At 38.2% G+C, this 22,770-nt stretch overlaps 1 protein-coding gene across 3 annotated transcripts; it reads right to left on the bottom strand.

The window, feature by feature from the left end:
* Window positions 1-677: 677 nt before the first annotated feature.
* Window positions 678-22,638, bottom strand: LOC137851270 (Y+L amino acid transporter 2-like). Of its 3 annotated transcripts, XM_068672228.1 has the most exons (11): window positions 22,328-22,638; window positions 22,156-22,250; window positions 15,006-15,523; window positions 12,269-12,394; window positions 9,674-9,818; window positions 8,624-8,747; window positions 7,752-7,855; window positions 7,311-7,407; window positions 5,823-5,972; window positions 4,044-4,227; window positions 678-3,318 (listed from the first exon to the last, which is right to left on the bottom strand). In XM_068672228.1, exons 3-11 carry the CDS (start codon window positions 15,505-15,507, stop codon window positions 3,227-3,229), a joined length of 1,524 nt encoding a protein of 507 aa, XP_068528329.1. In that variant the 5' UTR covers window positions 15,508-15,523; window positions 22,156-22,250; window positions 22,328-22,638; the 3' UTR covers window positions 678-3,226. The 3 variants fall into 3 exon arrangements, with proteins under 3 accessions (XP_068528329.1, XP_068528331.1, XP_068528330.1); XM_068672230.1 differs by lacking the exon at window positions 22,156-22,250; XM_068672229.1 differs by lacking the exons at window positions 22,156-22,250; window positions 22,328-22,638 and adding an exon at window positions 21,303-21,430.
* Between the last annotated feature and the right edge of the window lie 132 nt (window positions 22,639-22,770).

The raw sequence follows: 22,770 nt of genomic DNA, 5'->3' as shown, positions 1-22,770 counted from the left end.
AGACAAATACATTATTTGGCATCTTGTATACTTCTGCACTTTATTTTGTTTATTCCCTCAGTCAACTTTCTTTTTTATTTTTAGAGCTTTTGAGCTGCAGGCCGCCATGAGGCCTCCCCTCAGTCTCCTCTGCTCTGGGCTGAACAAACTAAGGGACCTCAGCTGCTCCTCGTATGTCTTCCCCTCTAGACCCTTCACCATCTTTGTGGCCCTTCTTCAGACTCTCAATGGTAGTTCTATGTACTTCTCATACCGTGGCACCGAAACTGCACACAGCGCCCGAGGTGAGGCCGCACAGTGCAGAGCAGAGCAGGACAATCCCTTCCCTCAACCGGCTGCTGGTGCTGGGCCTGAGGCACCCCAGGGCAGGGTCAGCTGTCCTGGCTGCCAGGGCACACTTAATTCAAATTCAACTTGCTGTCAAACAGAACCCTCAGATCCCTTTCCACAGGGCTGCCCCCCAGCCTCTCATACCACAGTCTGTATGTACAGCCAAGGTTGCCCCGTCCCAGGTGCAGAATCCAGCATGGGGCATCCCTGGTACAGATTGGGGGGTAAGGGGAAAAAAAGAACTGGAGTTTCATTGCTTTCCTGATAAGCCAACTTATAAGAGATAAGGTAGGGCAAGTTTCACTTGTAATACTATTTTTATGCCTTAAAACCACACAACTATTGCATTTGCCAAGGATCAAATGTTGATTTATTTAAATACTTCAGCATCTAGGACTTGGCTTTAGATATTTGAAAATAACTTACATATATTATTTGTAAGGAGTGAAAAATCAACAAACACATGAACATTTTTGAGATTCCAATGTCCATACATAATTTCAATAACATTATTCACATTTATAGCTTTGCATCTGATATTCTTAATATGTCTCCTGTCCTGAAAAAAAGAAAATGGAGGCTTGTGTGTTATGCCCAGAAAGTTAACAGATTCATGCAAAAACAGATTTTGGAAAAAAAAAGTTTATCAGCTCAGAATTCTCTATGGAAATGGTCTTAGTTCATAGACTTTATAGACTTAGTTCACAGACTACCTTTGGTACCTGCTATCTGTTACCACCTGAGACATCACCTCATTTGTCTCAAATCACTTGGTAGCTTTGGTCCTGTTATGAATAACTTCAGAGGATGGTGCAGTGCTGTCCTGGTATGACACATAGCTCAGCACTAAGCACAGCTTTGAACTCTGGGGAGACAGATTGTCAGATTTTGTTTGGTACTGACTTCTAGGGTTTGTACTCTCTGTGTGTTCTGATAAAATCTGAGACCTTGATTCCATTATTCACCCGATGCCTTTAAAAAATGAGGTGAGAATGCAGTATTTCTGTAAAACTGTACAGCAGGATCAACATAGTGCTATACTGTAACAGAGGCGCTTGTGTACGTGTAAGTGGGAGTGTTCTGAGCTGGGCAAGCTAAATCACACCCTTTCCCTCTTAATGTTTTGTGACTGTGATACTAAAGTGAATTTAGTGCATGAAACTCATAGCTTTAAAAAAGCAAAACATGCAGCTCTGATAGCTTCATGTTTACCTTGGTTTAGTGCATTTTTATCATTTGTACTCTGAATCAAAAGAAAGTCCCACCGCAACTGCCATAATGGATGGCATAGAAACGCAAATAGAAGGTTTCACAGGAGACCTGTCAGCAAGCACAGGGCTGGAGATGCGTGGAATTATCATCTGGCAAACAACCTTAACATCATATGGAAGGAATGAAGAGAGGTTTCAGAAGCAACAATTGCCTTCTTCCATATTCCATTCGTCTTTCTCAGGGCTGACATAAATAAAAGACAATAATGCTAGAAGCTACAGGGATTTGTATAAGATTTAAAAAAGTACCTTACTTGGGATTAATTGAATAGGAATGATAAAAATTCAAATTATAAACAATATATGTTACATTCAAATATAATTACAGAAGAAGTATGACTTGCCAACAAGCATAACAAATGGTGTTAAATATCAGCAAAGCAGACTAGAAACGGACCATCAATTTTTTTAGCCTAGGTGGCAAAGTTGATTGTTTCTTTTCTTTCTCATGACAGTTATTTCATCTTCCATTTCGGGCAGCTAATTAGGACTGGTTTCATATTCTGTGTGCCAAACTGAAAAATGTTCAAGAGATTGAATGTAGTTCTTCACTGTCCTTTTGTTTCATGACACTTGCTGGTGGGTGCAATTGTCCAGCTGTGCGATGGGCATCTGAACGATGTGGAGAGCAGGCAGTGGGTGCAGGAGGCTCTCTGTACGCTGAAGAGCAGAGCCGCAGATTGCTGTGCCAGCAGGAACTGCTGAGGCCAGTCCTGGGCAACCTGTGTTTGGTGGCCCTGCTTGAGCAGAGGGATGGACCAGGAGACTTCCAGAGGCCAACATCAACAATTCTGTGACTCTGATAGATCAGCCTGCAGGGTTGGGCAGTAGCTCAAGGGATTTTCTAAATATCAGTTGTTTTTAATTTCACCTCATGAATTCCTTAAATAAGTTCTACTGTGCAAAAAAATTGATGTGGTTTATGGGGCCACACTTGATACTTCTAGGCAAGCAGTGGACACTATGGGAATGTGTTTTCCCCAAATATACTTTAGCGTTGAAAATACTGATTCTGCAAAAGGGTAATGAATGTGGGATACCACCAAAGGAAATTTTCTCACAAAACTTGAATGACTGAAAATTTTCATTTTTTCCATTTGGTATCATATATATGCTGGGAATTATGCATTAGAATAGTCTAATGCTAATTCTACAATGATTCAAAACATGTCTATCGGTATTAACTATATGTATTTTATTTTGGCTAAGAATTTAATATTATTAGAAGTGCATTATGGTTTCTACTTCCGAACTCAGGTTTTGAATCTTTCAAATATTTGGTTTGATTTTTGTTAAATTTGTCAATTTATTTGTTAGGATTCTGATGGGACTTAATAGTTTTCATTTCACTTTTGCAATTATCTAATACTTAGCACTTATCTACTGATAAATATTTGTTCATAAGGTGCTTTATAGTTTCAAAATGTTACTCAATAACTGTTAACAGATGTTTTTTGTTATAAATTGTAAAACAGAGGATGACGAGTGGTTTATAAAACAAGAACAAATTTGTAGACATCAAACTGATGCATAGGACAATTGTTAGAGCTTTAGTTTAACTGAGGATACAGGGAGGACTTCAGGTTATAAAAAATGCTCCAGATATGACGTGTCAAGGTGCAGCTCTATTTGCTCTTGGCTTCTGTAGGTTCCATGTCTATGTCCAGGTCTGACAGTGCACAGAGAAAGAGCAGTTGAACGCATTTTGTTGTTTTAACTGTAACAGAGAACAAAAATGTGTAGCTGAGACAAAGTTATAATATCTTAGACATATATGTCAATTTTGAAGTATTGGAAAGACTACGCAGATATTAGGAAAATCTTAAAAAAAAATGAATTGTATTAAACATATGTAATGAACAGATTAATGCAAAAAAAAATAATAAAAAATAATTATACACTAAGTCTCTCTTATTTGGACCAATATTTCCACCAGACTGTCAGATTGACATCTGAGTTTAAAATGAATATTGATATTAAAGTTTTGCTTTTCAAGATCGACTGAACTTGAGGGGTGGAATCTAGCCTTCAGGCCAATAATCATTATTTCATAATTTAGGAAAATGTATGGACTCTTCTGACTCAGATATTCCACTCCTTGAGGAGGAAGTGAAACAATGGCATCCTGGTATTTCTGCCTTCCAAGATATCGAACTGTATGTGTTTATTCTTCACAATTCTACAGGATTGTTATTGAGCCAACATTTTGAAATGGCTCAACACCACCAATGACCATATTACATCCACATATTGGACTGGTTTGTGCAATTATGCATAGCTTTGTTTTCAGGGCCATGTGAAGAAGCAAATGATCTCAGACAAGCTGTGCACAGCGTAGCAAAACTTCATAGGGAAAAAAAGAATTTAGGAAAAATTGTTCTTTCTTCTGATCAAGAATTCAGGATTCTGGCACAGTGACTAAGACAAGATGGTATCTCTTACCAGAAAGCCACTGCAGACATCTAGGCCTTTTTTCAAAAGGCAGGTGGACTCCCAGATAATATGCAGGAACGCCTGAGAGGGCAATACCAATGCCAATAAGGGAATTGATTGTGTCGCTGTAGAGAGGAACTATGACCAGGAAAAGGGAACATAAACAGTATATGATAGGGAAGAAGAGGTTCAGCTGTGGAAACAAAAATAAATAAATAAATCAGCATTTAATAAAAGAAATAGTAAATATTCTACTGGAAAACATAATGTCAAGCTTTACAGATTAAAATTAGACAAGTCAATAATAAAAAATATAAATACTGACTACGTGACTACTATGTGCTGTCTATATCTTTTGAATGGTTACAGTCACATAAGTACAATTATGCTAGTGCATGCTGCTGAGAGCCTCTTGTTTGGTACAAGCCTGTGTATCTGACCATTTGGGGGGTTTCAGACCTGTTCCCTTCAGCACAGTTCCCTTCCACATTAGTAAGAGACAAATCTTTGAAAGCAGTATTTTAAAATTAATAATAAAGTAACGGGTAATTTTCCCTCTAAATTCAATCACAAATTTTTAGTTGTAAATTTGAAATAGAAGAAACTCAGCTGGGCTTTCAGTCACCGTTTTGATTCTACTAAACCTAATGGCTGATTTACAACCATTTTGCTGGGGTACTTAGCAATTATATCACAAATAAGGGAAATTGCAATAACTTCTTTATGGAATTAATTTTCACTAGAATGTTTTTCTCTGGCTGCAGTAATAAGCCTGCCTCAAGATGGCATTTGAATACTAGCTGAAATCTGGAGAGTTTACTGGTAGAAATATTTATATTTCCTTATAAAAGTTAAAAATGGAGTAGGTGTTTATCATACTTAACTCCTTTGTTTGAACCATGTTTTTTATAATCAGGATATTGCATTTAAACAGAAAAAAAAGTGCTGGTAAAGAGAACACGGGAGGTTAGGAAGACAGAATAACAAGGAAAAAATATTTAGAAAGGCTTGAAAAGATGTGATGTTCATTTGGATTTTTCATAATTTTGCTGCATTGCTGCAGAGCTGAGATTCAGGTCATGAAACTAGGAGAGTGCAGTGAAACAGGAGCCAGCATGTAGCTTTTTGTGCCTGGGGAAAGCTTTGGGTGCCCATCCCTGCTTCCCTGGGTTCCTGGATTAAACTAGAAACAAACTGTATGTGTGTTTTATTTTTGTGCTGGCTCCCTTTCCTAACTGTTAGCCGGATGCCCTTCTGCAGGCAGTTATTAAGCTAGCATCTCACTGCCTATGACCTATGCAGCAGGAGGACCGAATGCCTATTATTCAAGCTTTTGAACTTCTGCATGAGCAGAATTTGGGTTGTTTATGGGCTTTGGAGGGATTCTTGCTGAATTTCTAAGTTCGAGCAGAGTGTGAACTTCCCTGGAGCCCCCATCACATATTGAGTTTCCCTGTGAACAAAACCTAAAGGATCAAGAATGGGCCAAGAACCCCAAATATTTATTTAGTCTATTTATACTGAAAAGTCAGATTATATTTTCATGAAAAAAAAAAAAAAAGATAAACTGAAAATATCATTTCAACCTTACAAAGTACCAGAACAAATGTTCTTGTGCAAACTCATATGTTTTGCTCCTTTATTTCTTATCTTGTATGTTAACAGGATTTCTATGGCTGAAATAAATAGCCTATAACATAACTGGTAATGTTATGGTTCTGGTAGTATGGGTAACATAAACATGTGCATTAGCTGGCTGTTGCAGCTTATTTCCTCTCATTTACTTACTTTAATAGGCCGTGGCCTGTGTGGCTGAGTATATCGCAGATATATTAGCCCTGCGATAGACAGACCCACAAAGAGCCAGTAGTTGAAACAGTAGTAGTTAATGAGGAGGAAGACATCTTCCACGAGGAGATATAGCAAAGTCATTAAGCCCTAGAGATAATAAAAAGAAAGACTTCTTAATGGGAAAATAAATACATGTCATCTATAATAAAGAGGTAGTAAAGTTGTAAAAGGACCTGTTTCAAACACATTTAGCTATTTAGTGTCTTTGTTGGCCACATGGACAGTGGGATTGAGTGCACCCTCAGAAAGATTCCCAATAACACCAAGCTGTGTGGTGCTGGAGAGGATTGTTAAGAAGCCTTCTGTAGGCAACAGCTTACTTTGCTCTTCTGTTTGTCTTCAGTTTGAAAACTAGCTTTTAATTTAGTTTCTCTTTTGGAGGCACTCACAATGCACTCATAGATTGAAACCGTTAGAGTAAATTCTGTGGTATGCAGGTATGCTATATACTCTGCATGGCAAGGATAAAATGAAACCTAAAATAGTAGAAATTCAATGCCCACTTTTACAAACACAAGGAACAGAAGTATACAGTCTTCTTCTGATGCACAGAAAAAAAAAAATCCACTGGGAAAAAGGGGAATGGTGGTGTACTAAGGGAGTACACACAACTCATCACACTAGTGCAAATAGAATTTGTCCAAGAAGAGTATCCATAACGAGACAATAACTATTAATAAATTATCTGGTGTCAAACAGGACCTGTATGATGCTGTATGTAACACAGGGTAAGGGGAGATACCAAATAAAATACACGTTCAAATAAAAAGCAATAAAACACTCTTGAATGATTTCACTTTCTCTGCTTGTATGCACAAGCATCCTCCCCATCCCCCCCATTTTAATCTATAATCCCTAATAGATTTAGGGATTATTTATTAAAATCATTTGCACTAATTCTGTGGGCTACACTCCCTCACTTTTTTGTCCTGACATTTATTTGTATTGTGAGAGCAGGAAAACGTAAATACAGGTATAGGCATCCAACAATAGGAATTTAAATTGAAATGCTTTAGCCCAAGTGTTTCTACAGCCCTAGAAAATCAGCCTATAGGAGGGTTTGAGAGATCTTTCTATCATTTTCTTCTCCCGTGGATACTCTGAAGACTCACATAAAGATTTCTACGTGTTACAAAGTTAGCCAATCTTGTAGTAGTGCTTCTGTTGTTAATTCTGATTACTTGCACAGAGTGCACATAAATGTGAAACAGGCAATTCTCTTTCCACGGAAGAAAACCCACCAGAAAAAATAACATCTCCCCACCTTTACCCTCAATGAATTTTAGAAATCCTGACCAGTCAAGGAAGAACTCCCCACCCACCTCAAGAGAAGGCAGGGAGGATGTGGCGCAGTTCCCAGGCCTCCATCCCCAGTGCTGCATCCCCAACAAACCACACCAGGCACTGGGCCAGGCTTTCACTTACATTAAAGAGAAGAGCAGGGACTGGTGTGAAACACTTTATGTGAATCAAGCTCAGACTGTCCGGGAGGTGTCCTTCTCTGGCTCCAACATAAAAAAGCCTAAAAAAAGACAAAACCAAAACCACCACCAAAAACAAACACAGACACACGCACACAAAACCCAGACAGTTAGCTGAGGAATATCTTACTGCTTTTTGACAAAGACAACACTATTTTTTTTTTACTCTATTGTAAATGCTGCTTTTTTCTCCTGTGTCTTTAGTTTATCAGCTGGTGCTGATCACCAACTGCTGGCATGAGATGACATGCCAGATTATAACAATCCCTACAGAATAAATGAACAATTCACCATGGCAAAAAAGTCACTTTTATAATGTAAATAATTCAGATTAATAGCAAATGATTCATTTTCAAATATTTTAAATATATCTTATATTTCATACCTAGATGCTGCAATTATTGAAGAGTTTAACCCACTGTAGCAGGACATGGCCACAGCTATAGGAATTATCCACTTAGCATAACTAAGGGTTTCACTGCCAAACGTCTGCAATGGAAAAAGAAAACAATAGTGAGGCCCATTACATTAAACATATGGACAATCCTGGGAAGCTCTTATGAGAACAGAGCAGCCTAAATATAGTGTCACAGCCATTGCTTTTCTCTAACATTGGCAATGGCTTGGAAAATTAGAAATTGGATAAAATGATCAATATAAAAATGAAAATGACAGATAAATTAAAAAAAGGATTTTTGAAAAATCAAGCTGAGAGCAACTTAATGGATGAAGATGTATTGATTACAATGTAATCTGACAAATCCTGGTTTCATTATTCCATGATTTATAATTGCACTTTTGTATAAAATATTAAAAAGTTTTTTTTTTTTTAAAAAGCATTTCACTGCATATTTTTGTGTTGAAAATATTGTTGCAGTCCTACAGTACATTAGAATGACAGCAAAAAAAAACAACCAAACAAGCAAACAAACAAAAAAAAAACCCACACCCAAATTTTGCTTGGCTTTAGTGAAAACATCTTTTATAGTGAATATTGTTATGTGCAGGATGTACAAAGTATAAAAGAGTATTTTAAAAGAGCAGATTTACTGGATATGAACCTTATATGCAACTTCTAATATACCAGGACTCCAATACAGACACACATACAAATTAAAACAAAGCAAAAATCATCAACGTGGAAATACTTCAATTGTTTTGCTAATAAGTATGCTACCTGAGATTTTTCCACAGGGGAAAAGTATGGAGCTTACTTACATACAGTAACTTTTGTTTTTATCATTTTATTTAACTTACGACAGCCACCGCATCACTTGTGAGAAGAGCTGACATGTCCAGCACTACATAGTATGCTATATTAGTCATCAAGTAGATAATAGTCACAATAGGCATGGAAATTGCAATAGAAAGTGGTAAATTCCTGCAAAAGGAAAATGGAAAAAAATATTCCACATTTTTTTAAATAAAAAATTGTTCCCAAATTCAAACATTTCCAAATGTATACCTCCATCACTTTTGTGCAATCCAACATTTTTTAATCACGAGGTTACAAAATAAAGTGCAGCCATGTGTGGAACAATTCCATAAGCAGCCTAGTTGGCTGGTTGTGGGTCTGTCACAAGTTTTAGGGAAAAATTGTGCATTTGTAGCTGAAAACTATAAACTGCTTTTTATATAAAGCAGTGTAAGAGAGCACTTAAGCAATGAGATTAATATACATGCTTAGGTGTTTTATTGATCGTAGTATTTTTTCCTAACTCATAACCTTTGTATGTCCCAAAACAAGGTGGACTATATCAGTGGGGTGGACATCCCTACAGAGAGGAGCAGATGGCATTTCCAGTGCTACTGTGGACTTTTTTAATTTCTTGGTTAACATTTCATCTTTAGCAAAATTAAACAGTTAAGCTGTATTTCACATGATAAAACAGTCATAAACTTGACACAGTCTTACTCTATTAGTGGCAAAAGCAGCCCTGGAAAATAAAGTAATTGCTTTGTCTGACTGAGAAGTGGGAGGTTTTAGAAGGCTGGGTGGACCCACACTTTTCTCTGCTTTCAGCAGAAATTCATTCTCCTCCTGCTTTAAAAATTCTGCCTGAAAGTGTAAGGTGTAAAATACATACATGTAGGAAAATGATTTATTCATGTGATACAGTTGGTGAGAAATCTCTCTAATAATCCATAAAAGTTCTTGCACTTACTAGTACTTTTGGAAATAAGAGTCTTTGTAGAGAAAATGGTTGGAATAACTTCCATCAGAAACAAATAGAAAGGAGCTTGTCCTACCGTTGCCTGCCTTAGCAGAACACTTTCCTGTGCTCTGAAAGCAGAACATGCATTTACCTCTCAGGATTCTTCATTTCCTCGGTGACATAATTCAGGGTGTCCCACCCTGAGTAGGAAAAGAGGGCAGAGTACAGAGCCAGTGCAATCATTCCCGGGTCTGTTGCTGAGCCTTCGAAGGGAGCTTTCAGGTTTTCTGTTTCTCCTGTACAAAGAGCAGATACAAATTACCTATTACTCGTCAAAGGTTAGGACCTAGAAAGACACTACACTAAACGTCTCACCTGCCCCCCCAAATAAAACCCATTCCATGCTGGTTTCATTACTATACCTCAAAGTTGCATTTTTACTTGACAGATAGGAAAGGCATACAGACATTCAGACAGGAACAGGGAGACAGCAGAACACGTTTCCCCATGCTTGTTATTAGGACATCACTTGTGAAATTCTACCAGAACTCACAGCTTCCCCTGCCTGGCACCGACCCTAAGGAGGGTGATGTGCTGAAGTGGCATTACGTCCTCTCAGCCAGGGAGAAATGGTTTGGAAACCCAATTTCAATTCCTGAATCTGTCTCATATTTCCTCCTCTCCTAACCATGCCTTTATTGTCACCAGAGGAATTGTGACCAGTGGAGCGAGAACTTCTTGGGACACCATTCTCAGTAGGATGCTCTCTCCCACAAAGCAGTTCCCTAAAATTAAGACACAGGAAAACCTTTTCTTTCACAGTTGTCCTCTAGTTTAGATCAATCAGATGAGACAACAACCTGCATAAAGCTGCAAAATAGAAGAAATGTTCATGAAACTGCATGAATCTTCATTGCAGTGCTGAAAAGAGGAAGAAAGGCCTGTCTGAATTTGCAGAGGAAAGCGAACTATCTAACATAAATGGAAGTGGGTTTAGGTATTAAGGAAGACAGAAATACACTGAAACCTCTATTAGGGAAGAAAGTAAGGTCTGTCCTATAAAATGAAGCAACTTCACCATGTGGTTAAACTAAGGAATATACTGATACCACAAAAGCAATGCAATTGTTGAAGAACACTAAATAGCAGTTTTTCACATTCATAGAAGTCTTTTTCTCTGGAGAATGCAAGAATCAAGGAAGGCGAACCTACACTATCCAAACATGCTTCAGCAACATGGCTGAAGAAAATGGCAGGAAGGAACAAATAAAGGAAAAATCCAATAGGATCAAGAAAAGCTTTCTAACTATCAAACCTACTCAAAATGAGATACATTCACAGTGTTAAAAAAAAAAAAAAAAAAAGAGGCATATCTGAAAAAAAGAGGCACGTCAGAAGGAGTATAGCAAGGCTAAAATTTGACAATTGGTTTTTCCATTGAATCATAGCATCACAGACTGAAGCAGCTGTTGAGTTTATAAGAGGGCATTGAAAAGAGGGCATTGACCCGGTCACAACTTCCTCCAGAAGTCTAGATCATTTCTCCTGCCAGTCCTTGCTGTATTTAAGTGCTTGGTTCTGTTCAGGCAAAGTAGAGATGAGACCTTTACCACTATTTCAAGCCCTCAGCGTTTTGCACTCCTTGCAGGATGACTTCCTCTCTGCCTTTTTCCCTCCTGACCCCAGGTAACAACGTAAAGGAACCAACCTCAGGACTGCATTCATTTATTCAGATTTCTTTAGGCTTGAACAAATGTATGACAACTGACATGCACCACTATAGCTAAAGAAACAAACAAAAAACCACAACACCCTCCCTAAGTCTGGTGTAGCTTTACAGTATAATAACTGGAGCCAAGGAAAGGAGAAGGCCAGAAAATATAGGAAAACAAGCACTGTTGTTAGGTTTTACAAGCTAGTTTCTGCAGAAGAAAAAGACAATTCCTAAACCAAAGAGGGAAAACCACCTCTATTTTAACTGAATAAAGACACAATGGCTATTTAGGGATTTCATGGGAAATGAAAATGAAAAAGAAACCTTAGTAACTAAGCAACAGAGCTAGAGTTGGAAGAGACTTCACTGCACCAGAGCCCAAAGTAATAAAATCAAATCTGTTGTCATATGCAAAGATCAGAAGTAGCACTGGAATAAACGATCATTTTGCTGTTATGTAAATACAGTTCAGCCCAGTTACTGCTCATAAAAGATGGCTCATCCATCCTGTGATGCCTTATGATACCACAGTGATTCACAGGAGAGCAGTATTACAGCATTGTCCCCTGTTTCTAGGAATGAGCACACCCTCTTACCACAGACCAGGGGCTCGTTCCTGTAGCTGAAGAAAAGAGCAAATTCCTTCTTCCTCTGATATCTGCTATGCTGTGGTGCCCCAGAAGAAGGAGCAACACTACTCTACTAATTTTCACTAGCATGAGACAGAGACACTGAGGCTAACTTTAATCTGGTTAACACCAAACTGATGTTAATTCAGCTGCTATCTGCTACTCAGCCTTGCAGTGTAGGACTTGGTGTGCGCTGGTTTGCCGCAATAAGGACAGAAGAATAATTAAACCACTGGTGCTTACTGAGCCATAAAATTCCTCTAATCTTCCTATGACAGACAACTTTTTCTGAATAAATAATACTTTGTATACAAGTCTTATAGCGTCTGATCTTCCTGCGTGGATTCTGAAATTCATGTATGGTTCATTTTTAAGAATTCACATAAAGTAAAAATATTCTTACCTTTACCAATTTTGTAAAGGCCAACAGCTATCACCAAGATAAGAGCCATAACTTTCGCATATGTGAAAACATCTTGTACGCGAGTTCCCCACTTCACATTCACACAATTAATAAATGTTAAGGAACCTGTAGAGAAATGTAATATGTATGAGAGGAGTACAGTATGTTTGGCATCACTATTTCAAATGTTCCTTACAGAGAGCACTGTTCTTTCAAGAAATACAACAGAATCAAATGTCAACATTCCAGGACCACCTAGATTTATGAAGATGAATGAAATACCTGTGATGCTTACTCCAGGACAAGAGATAGGAAGAAACTACCAAATTTTGAATTTTAGGATAATCCCTGTTCCTTTTAAATAATCTTTAAACCTTTAAATTTTCTTAAAATTAACAGAGTTGCTCGCATGTAGATGTGATTTCTTTATATCCATTTTTTGCACTGAAGTTCTCCTTGAATCAGACTGAAATTCTGAAGCTCTCCTTGCTGATTCAAGCTCTAGTTACATACAGAGTAAGGACAGCTTTTGCACCAAGGGGTTTGGATGCTCTTTGCAGGACACTGAGCTCAAAATGAAAATGCCCAAAATGAAAACCACTTAGAAGCCTTTCTTTATAGTGAGGAAATTAGCATCCAACTGCAGATGCTCATAGGACTTTTGTCTTCATTGTCACAAGCAGCTCTACATATTTGACTGGGTGTCCAGCCAGCTGTCAAAGTAATGATGCACCTAACTCTTTATGGAATCAGGACCTGATTCGTCCTTACTACTCCGTATTAACATATCAACATTGTGCAATAGGAACAAAATTTTATTTTTATTCTGGTGTTAAAAACCCCAAGAGGTTATATAATAATTGTTCCTACTCCGTGTCAGGTTTGAATATATGTTAAACATGCCTATAAATAAAGGACTGCTGAAAATATTGCTCTAGTAAATGTGGCATAGACATTGAAATATGTTTTATGCTCTGTAATTAAAAAAAAATCTCTTTTCAAGAATTTAACAACATACGTCTCATTTAAAAATAAAGTAATATATACAAGTAAGTGCTAGAATTGGAGCAAGTATTTCTTAAAAAGGATAGAATATGTGTTGACTGAAATTTTTAATACCGAACATTTATGCATCTTTCATGATGCTATAAAGTGCTATTTGAAACACAGCAAAGGATACATTTACTTCATAGGTATGTAACACAACATGTATTACGTGCTTCAGTGTCATTAAATTCAAGGCAGCAGTATCTTTCCATAAGATTCCCAGTAAATCATATAATGCACAGATGTAAATGTTCTCCGCACTGTGTTGGTGAGGTGCCAGCTAAATCTACTGCTCCCAAGCCTTATCAAAATTGTTCAAGCTAGTAATAGGCTTGCTATCTGACACTGCATATCGCAGTCAATATAATAAACTGTAATTTTCCCAGCAGTCTGGGCTGCTACCCAAAATGCTGGTTGTAGGCCTGGTCAGCTAATTTTCTGTATGAGAAAGCAGCAGCTGCCAGCCACACCTGGTGCATGAGCTCATGGAAATCAGAGGTACTAGAGTACATTGCAGATGATTCACATGAAGACTACAGCAGGAATAACTTTTTTTTTTTTAAAAAAAAAAAAAAGGAAGAAAAAAAGGCTTGAAGAAACATCAGTATTTGAAGACTGGTTTTCTTAAGTGACTTCAAGAGAGGCATGTAGAACACTGGGGAAATTAAAAATTAATTTTGGTCTAATAAATAACTGCTTTCCTGTGCAAGTGGAGACTTTCAGCTGATAAAAGTTTTTTTTGGAAAAGGGTTAGTTGCCTTTTAGAGTGTGGAGTGGCCACGATGGTCTCAACTTATATCATGGAGCCTTCTTCAGAAGTGAACTTCTTCTGTACCATGCTGGTGAGGGTCAGGGCTACAGAGAGAACATCTTTGCAGAACTGTCAGTATACATTATACTAACTTTAAATTACCCATCCCTTTAGAAGTTTTTGTTGCTATACAATTTAAGCCATTTAAAAAAAGGTCGTACTATAGCATAGTGGGGAAGGGAAGGGAAGGGAAGGGAAGGGAAGGGAAGGGAAGGGAAGGGAAGGGAAGGGAAGGGAAGGGAAGGGAAGGGAAGGGAAGGGAAGGGAAGGGAAGGGAAGGGAAGGGAAGGGAAGGGAAGGGAAGGGAAGGGAAGGGAAGGGAAGGGAAGGGAAGGGAAGGGAAGGGAAGGGAAGGGAAGGGAAGGGAAGGGAAGGGAAGGGAAGGGAAGGGAAGGGAAGGGAAGAATGACCTATCTTGACAAATACAAACTTTATGGAAAAGAATTTGAATACTGTCCATCTACTGGAGGATAGACTTGTTAACGCTTATCCCTGAGGAGTATGTGGTCGCTACTCAATTTTTCCTGAGACAAAACGCATATTAGGCAGAATATTTTTTAATTTCATCTTAAATGATTTGCAAGATATAGGGGAGAGAGGACATAGACCATGCATGGGCTGCAAATTAGACCCATGATTCACAGAGATATGTTTAATCGGCAACCACAATTTCCCTCAATTTGTTGGAATTCTCCTCTTCCCTGTAATAATCTCAGCCTCAAATAAAATACAAAACAAAAAGCATATGAGTTCCTCAGAATATGTTCTATGGAGGCAATAATTATTTTCATGAAAAATAAAGGCATAAAAAGTCTGAAAAATATCCCTGTGCACCTACAATTATATTTTTTATTTTCTAGCAATCAGAACTTTACTTACAAATACAAGCAGCTGCAATCAACCTAACTGCATCATATGGTGGCTCGCAATGAGGAAAAATTGGTTGAACAATATAGTTAGCAAATGTGATTGCTATCACTGCCTGAGTTGTTGGTTCGATAATTAGCAAAGAAGACCACAGTCTGATGAAGGCCACAAAGGCACCAAATGCTTCCAGGATGTAGGCATAGCTGGCTCCAGATTTAACAATGGATGTTCCCAATTCAGCATAACACAAAGCTCCAAACAGTGAAAACATTCCGCCAAGAGCCCAGATGATTAGAGAGAGTCCGTAGGAAGCACTGTACATTAAAACCCCTCTGGGAGATACAAATATCCCAGAGCCAATCATGTTCCCAACAATTAAAGAAACTCCATTTAGTAATGTAATTTCTTTTTTCATCTGCATTTTATCACTTGTGTCTGCCATATCGTCCATTTCAGCATTTCCAGTCTTGGATTTGGATTTTTTATTGCAGCATATTCGCCAGGGCGCCGGCATCTTCAACTACCATTACCTGGAAACAAGAGGAGAGGACATCTTTTGTAAAGCATGTGGCATCAGAGACATGAGTAAGATAATTACTGTACAAGGCACAAATGGTACAAAGAACAACTGTTTTGCCTGCTTTCATCTTGTAGTCCAGGAACCACATACTAGTGGATCTTCGTACCTTTCACCCTTGCGTACCTTTTTAATGGATGAACGAGAGGTCACTGTCCTTGGTCACAGACCCTGTAACTTTCCTTTCTTCATTTCACATTCCTGAAATTGAACTCTGAGTTCACCTTTGTCATCTGTATTGACTTGTAAGTCTACATGATGCTACTGAATTAATCTTAGGGAAGAAAGAGACACCCTTCCTATGGAAACATTCTCTAATAGAACTGAAGTGTCCCACACAGGTATACCTCTCCCTAAATTATGCTGATATCCCATGAAGAACTTTGTTTCATTATTCATATATTTATATGTATATATAAATCAAATCATATACATCTGAAAATTGTCTACTGAAGAACACAGGAAAAAGAAAAAAAAAGATACTCAAAAGCTCCAGCTTCAGGTGGTTAATGTTAATGTGAGGATGAGGAAAAGAGCTTTAGCTGTTTGTTCCAAGAGATGAGATTACGGCTGCAGTGAATAATGCATCTTGTTTAGTTATTAACCTCACTTGACTTCTGGGCGAAAGCCACTCGCATGCACAGGGATTGAATTTTGAACACCCTGTTCCTGGAACACTTTCATACAAGGGAGCCCAATATAACATGTTTGTGAGAGCTTCCAGCACCACTGCTCGCAGGGCAAGATCCAAATACAGCAGGAGCTGGGGAAAACTACCCAACTGTGTAGCTGCAGAGATAAATCAGCCTCGTGCACACATCACACCCCTCAGGCACTGCAGTGGTGAGGGATGCGATGGGGAAGGGAAATGTAGCAGCCTGGATGGCAGTGATTGTCCCCTGACTACACCCATTCTTGGGTCAGGCTTACTCATACCAATGCTTGCTTAGAACAATGACCTTTTTTTTTGGTGCCTGCCTCAAGAGAAATTAAATTCTCTCTCCTTTTCCCTCCCTCACTACAAAGCACTTCCAAAGAAAACTTCCTCAAAATCCTATGAGATAAAGCAAAGCTGTGTGTGTAGTGCAGAACAAAACTCTTTGACATGACACTGGCTGAAAACATTTGATTGCAAATATGTTGTTAAAATGTGGATCAATAGCCATTAAAAAAAAAATAATCCTAAACCTCCTGAAAATTTTGCTTTCCTTTGTAACGTATGTCTGTTTTAGCAGCCCTGAATAATTTATAATGATGCATTCTTTTATATCTTTTTTTTGAGTGCAACTCCTTTGCCCCATCCCTGGAGGTATTCAAGACTAGGTAGGATGAGGCCTTGGGAAACCTGATGTAATGGATGGCATCCCTGCCTTTGGCTGTCACTGCATTTGAATATTTATCTGGATATATATCTGATACATATTTGAGATCTTCGAGATCCCTTCCAACCCAAGCCATTTTGTGACTCTATGAACTCAGTCTTCTAGTTGATCAAATAACTAATGAGGCCTGATGAGGATTAAAGATTAAAAGATGTCAAACTCTCTTTAAAAATTAAATGCTTTCCTCATCCCAAATGTACTTCTTTAACCGCAGAAGCACTGGGGGAACAATGAAGTAAAATTAAATATTAATTTTTGCCATAGGTGTTCAAGCATGACAGCTGAGTCTTCCACCCTGTGCTGACCTTTTCTTCACACACAGGTGGTTCCTTTTACTTTTCACTTTGTCCCTCGAAGAACAAAAAACATCACCTTGGTCTGGGAGAGAAATTTCAGGCATCAAATACACCAGTCATATGTTTCCCTTAAAATTCCTAATGAGCATACCCAGTTTCTTACCACTGACACAAGTTTTCTGATGTTGGGAAAAAAGAAAGAAGGGAAAAGGAGAGAAGAGAGATGGGGGTGGAAAGGAGAGGAGAGCTAATATTTCCAGAAGCTCCTGTCTCTGTTTCTGTTCTCCATGGCTACACAAGATGTTGGCAGGAGCCCTGTCCTGTGACTGCAGCTGTCTGGACAGCCCATCAGGACAGCAACACACTGGAACTTCAGGCAGAATTTGGTTTAACTCTTAAAGTCCACTATTTGGAGGCATAATTGGTGTAAAATCACCTTGTGCTTTTTCTGCCTGATCTGGGCTTTATATATGCATTTTTTTTTTTCCTGGCTCATTCACAGCTCTGGGTCTGAGCCAAAATGCACAAATGTGGGCACAGCTCAAAGGGAGCCAGAATTTGAAATGCAGCTGTTGCTGAGATGATCTGAACGTGGAGCTATGCAAGTAGAGTGATCAAACCAGCGGCTATCTGTTTTCCTTAATTAAGTCTCATTGATAATTGAGATAAAGTTGTTTGCCTGTAAAGTAAGACACATAATGCAATCGATAGGTTGTCAGTAGTACAGGTGACTTGCGTGCATGATATCAAACCTGAACTTTGATGCTTAGTTAAAGATTAAATTATTTTTTTCAGTAACAATCTTCTGCATATTTTTCTTCTCTTGTGTTAGCAAAAGATTATTTCAGATCTCTAAAAATGTGTAACCAGAGCTGTGCAGGGAAATATTTCTTTCATAAATAAGTGACCTTGGATAAATACATTTTGAAAGAAAAAAATTAGAACAAGAAAAAGTTCAAACTTCTGTACTTTGGGAAATGCCACATTAGCAAAACTTTTAACCAGACACTGAGTTAAGTTCACAAATAGGAGCAGCCTGAGAATCAAAGGATAAGAGATTCATTTTCCATATTGAAGAGATGTGACTTCACTGTGCTTGAGTTCCCCAATTTATGTCAGCTGAAACTCTGCAAGAAAGTAGCTCCCTAAGGACAAAGCCTTTTGGGGAGCCTTGTTCCCTCCCTGCTCCAAGTCGCAGTATTCCCACTAGATTTGACAGTGCGCTAGTCTCATTCAGTAGGGTCATGATATTGAAGTTTTTCCTTCTTTCTTTCCTTCTTTAGGACTATGTCTTCCTTAAATAAACAAGGTTTTACTTGGGACTCATACTAGTTCCCAGCAAGATATTAAGAAAATTAGGAACCGTTTTCCTGTATAAATGTTCCTGTAGAATAGCAGGAGGATTACGACACTTCTGTCACAAGTGCAAAGATTTTACTGCTGTTACAATCCAGAGAATGGCAAAAACATTTGAAAGGGTGCCATGGTCTATTGCCATGGTCTAATCCTTTCCCATATTTATAGCTTCTGTTATTTTATTCCTATCAACCCTGACCCACAGTCTTGTCTTCTGCTCTGCCATACTATCATTAATGTCACTTCACCTTCATGTGTCATGTACTCTTCAGCCTGTTGTCTCCCCCTCTTGGGACCATCATTACTGCTTCTGCCTTGCACTGCTGACCAGAAAAGCTTACATTAAGACTCACGGGTCAAATATGATTCTGTTCACTGTCACTTAGGCATCTCTGTAGGTGATATTTCAAGGCACATAATCCAAGCTAAAGCCAGTACTACCTAATGTCTGGGAGGGCTTTCATGATGGGTACACCTATCACAGCTGTACCAAGTTGACTTCTTCCATGGGGTGGCCATATTCAGTTGCAAAAACCTTCGTTATAATAGGCAACAAATCCTTACAGTAAATTATTTAGCAGACAGGAAATCAGAATGGCTTCCTAAAAGTGCCATTCTGATATTTAATTTATGCAGTAATTAAGAAAGAGAGGTTCTTTCCATTCTGGCATTCCTCTTTAACATGGCGGAAAGTGCAAAGACTGACTTCATTGCAATAAGAAAACTTTATGACATCGAAAATATACGTACAGGTATTTCAGTCACTCTTGTGTTTGACATCTGAAATGCAGGACATAAAAGCTTCATGGCATGAGGGGAAGTCCATGCTTTATGAGTCCCTATGGACTGTGGAAATCAGAGGCTCAGACAGGTATGAACATGCTGATGTGCCTCAGAGGCTTCAGCAGGCAAGTGAAACAGCTGCAAACACTTGCTTGTGCCTCGTGCTGGCAAATCATCTCCACCACAGAACTCCAAAACCCTGTTTGCATACAGGTCCTGTTCTTTCTTAGGGGCAAATTGAAGAAAATTTTCCCCTTGGAGAGGAAGTAAAAAGCCTTGAGCACAGATAGGCATGATGGCCCTGAATTGTTTGCAGTCTCATGTAAAGGAGCGCAACAACTATCTGTACAAAAAGCAGCAGAAAGAAAATTGTAGACTGTCAGCTGGGAAGTTAAGAAAAATGATACCATAAAGAGATAATTGTCAACAGACTTTTTTTTTTTTTTTTTTTTTTTTTTTTTTTTCACCTCAAGTCACCACCAGAATTCATGCAAAAGTGAAGAAGGGAGGGACAGTTTACTACAGCTTACTAATAGTTGAGAACCAAAGCTGAACTAAAGCCAATTCTTCCATAAATTAGCTCAGGACTGGTTTGGCAGGATAGGATTTTCTCAAACACTTCCCCATCCTTCAGGGATCTACAGCCTAATGAGTGACTGCCTCCTTCTTGAGGAGGTAATTAACCTTTGCCAAATGATTGAGCAAGGCTTGGTCAGGTGTTATGGAAGTGTGACGTCTAAAGGACCGCTCACAGAGACTTCCCGAGGGACTGAGCTGCATTAGGCTGCTTTGAAATTCCTGGCTTTTAGTTCAAGAAATACTGGTAGATAGCTTAGAGGATCTTTTTGGTGGCCAACATAGTTCCCCTTAACAGATTCCCTTGCAAAAGGAGGGCATTTAGAAGGTCATATCCTATCAACAATGCTGGAAACATGCTAGGTATCAAATTTACTACTTAATGCTATTTCAAATAACTTCACAGTCTTTAAAGTACTTGATTATCTACTGCCATGTAATTTCTCAATAATGGAAGTCTGCTATGCTATCAATAAACATAGAAAATTCAAACCAGGCAATAAAACTGAAAAAAAAAAAGTTTCCCAGTTTTCAGTTAGATAATGAATGATGTTAAAGGTATCTAAAAACAAAATCTAGAATATTTTAAATATGCCTGCATTATAAGCCAATATTTGTGTAGAAAGACATTAAAAAAAATTGTGAGATGTCTCAGTATCTTCTTCAAGTACATTCTGGCTATTTTTTTCCTGTGTGTAGTAGAACGATCAAAAATGAGGAAAACAAAACAAAATAACATCAAAAATACAGAATATATTAAAAAAAAACAACCAATCAAATGAAAAACAACAACAACAACAACCAACATATACCTTTATATTAATAGCTACCATGGAAGGAAATCAGATGAGCCTGAAGTTTTCATCATGACCAAAAATGTGTGGATCAAACTTCAAAACACTGTTTCTAGGCATGAACTTCAGCAAATCTTAAAGGGTGTATTCATGATAAATAATACTGTCGAACATTTTCCAGTGTGAGAGAAGATGAAGCAAACAAAACAACATTATGCATTAAGAAGGAACAGCATGAAATAAAACAGCAATTGAAAAAAAAAAATCACTTTAATCTCCTCTGAAGAAAACATCCCACTCAGTAGGAAGTGATCAGCTTTCCTTTTGTTTTTTAAATTTTATGTTTATAAAAATATTTGATGAATTAATGCTTCAAATGCTCCAGCCACATTAGCATGCTCAGAGACTGATTTTCCCAGATGAGGAACCTGCTCCACCCCCAGTACTCCATTCCCACCCCAAAGCAAGGCACAGAGGATATTTGAGAGAGAAGCTACTCTAGTCCAAATCTAAGAGAGAGATGAAAAGAGAAAGTGGCAGCTTACACGTTTGCTTCCTTCATCAGAGAGGCTACTGTAATTGAGTAGGGACTGCCTACCGCTGCTCTACATAAGCACACATCTGTTTCACCAGGACAGCGTAGTTATTTCTAGTATGAATAGCCTCTTCTCTCACTCTCAGTTTAGCCCTGAGCTGCTATTTTTATTATGGTATTGCGTGAATGCTAAAATCAATGAGAGCTTTCAAGAAAGAAGATCCCAGACTCTCCTGGAACGTGGTTTCTCCAAACAACCTCAACTGAGGTCATTAGCAGGCAGAAGACAGCTCACAGATCAGCTGCTCTCTATTCCTTAGAAAGTCGTGACAGAAATAAGACAACAGGGAAGGTGAAAAACCAACCAACCAACCCAAATAAAAACAAAATCCCTTCATCCACATGCCACTGAAGACAAGAACAAGTTTCCCAGACATTAACAGTAAGTGAATGCAGTCTAATTCCCTCCTGTTAATTTAGAAAGGTACAATGAGACTTGTTTCTAACACTGTGCACAAAGAATACATTTATTCTTGTTGGATGAGTTGGCAAAATAGAAGTATATTCAGAGGAGTAATCGTAGTTAATTGAAAAACCTACGTATTATTTCATTTCAAACAACTTAATGTTTACCTGTGCAGTTTTTGTTATATTTTATTCTATTCATTATTAAATTATTTAACAACTCCGTTACTTTTCTTAACCACAAAGTTACGTATCTGTGGACTTTCTGTAATATTTCTGTAATAATTTCTGACAAGATGCATGATATATAAAACATGCCGATCTGGTATAAATATCTTATTTAAATTAAATAAGCTTTAAAAAAGGATAAAAAATAAGCAAAGACAGAAATAACTTACCCAATGTATTCACTTTTGTCTTCTGAAACAATATATTGCCCTTCCTTTGAAGTACTTTCGGAAGAAAGGAGCCAGTATGATATGCAGCACAGTATCTACCAAAATAAGTAAAACCTCAGAAAATAAAGTCTTCTGGGCAGATCATATAGTTAATGAATGCAAGAACACTAACCTGGGATTTTTGTTTTCCATGAACAACAAGACCAATAGTAAGGCATGGATTTGTATTCTTGTGTCAAAGGGCATTTGGAAGGAGCTGATCCGGCAGATCAAGAGTCTTCAGTCGCTGGACTGAGTTGAAGCACCAGATAACAGGACTTAATCAGAATGGGCTACTAATCCAGAGAGGAAAGTGAACTAATTGAATTCAAACACAGATATCCCTCCAGTCAGCCCCGGTAATCCCACTGGAAAATGAGCAGGAGAGCTGCATCATGTTGCATGTTCCATTCTGTAACCCACAGTGACACAAAGGAAAAATACTAACAACCCAAACCTTTCTATCTTAGGTCAGTGCTCCTCCTATTTCTTCCTTTTAAAGTAACATCTTGTAAAAACATGCTTTCAGGGATGTTTTTTTTCAGAGACCTGAGAGAGGTCTGCAGTTAATGTTTA

The sequence above is a fragment of the Anas acuta genome, chromosome 2, assembly GCF_963932015.1.
Source record: "Anas acuta chromosome 2, bAnaAcu1.1, whole genome shotgun sequence".
NCBI lineage: Eukaryota > Metazoa > Chordata > Aves > Anseriformes > Anatidae > Anas > Anas acuta.
Note: the sequence above shows the minus strand (reverse complement) of the source record. Positions and strands in the feature narration are given on the sequence as shown.

Bases quoted from the DNA above. Each gene is read 5' to 3' on its own strand.
- LOC137851270 (XM_068672228.1), bottom strand. From the start codon at position 15,507: ATGCCGGCGCCCTGGCGAATATGCTGCAATAAAAAATCCAAATCCAAG. The intron at 7,408-7,751 runs GTATGAAATATA...GTCTTTTTTTAG, and splicing joins TCAATAATTGCAGCATCTAG to GCTTTTTTATGTTGGAGCCA. The intron at 5,973-7,310 runs GTAAGTGAAAGC...TATTATCTCTAG, and splicing joins TCCCTGCTCTTCTCTTTAAT to GGCTTAATGACTTTGCTATA.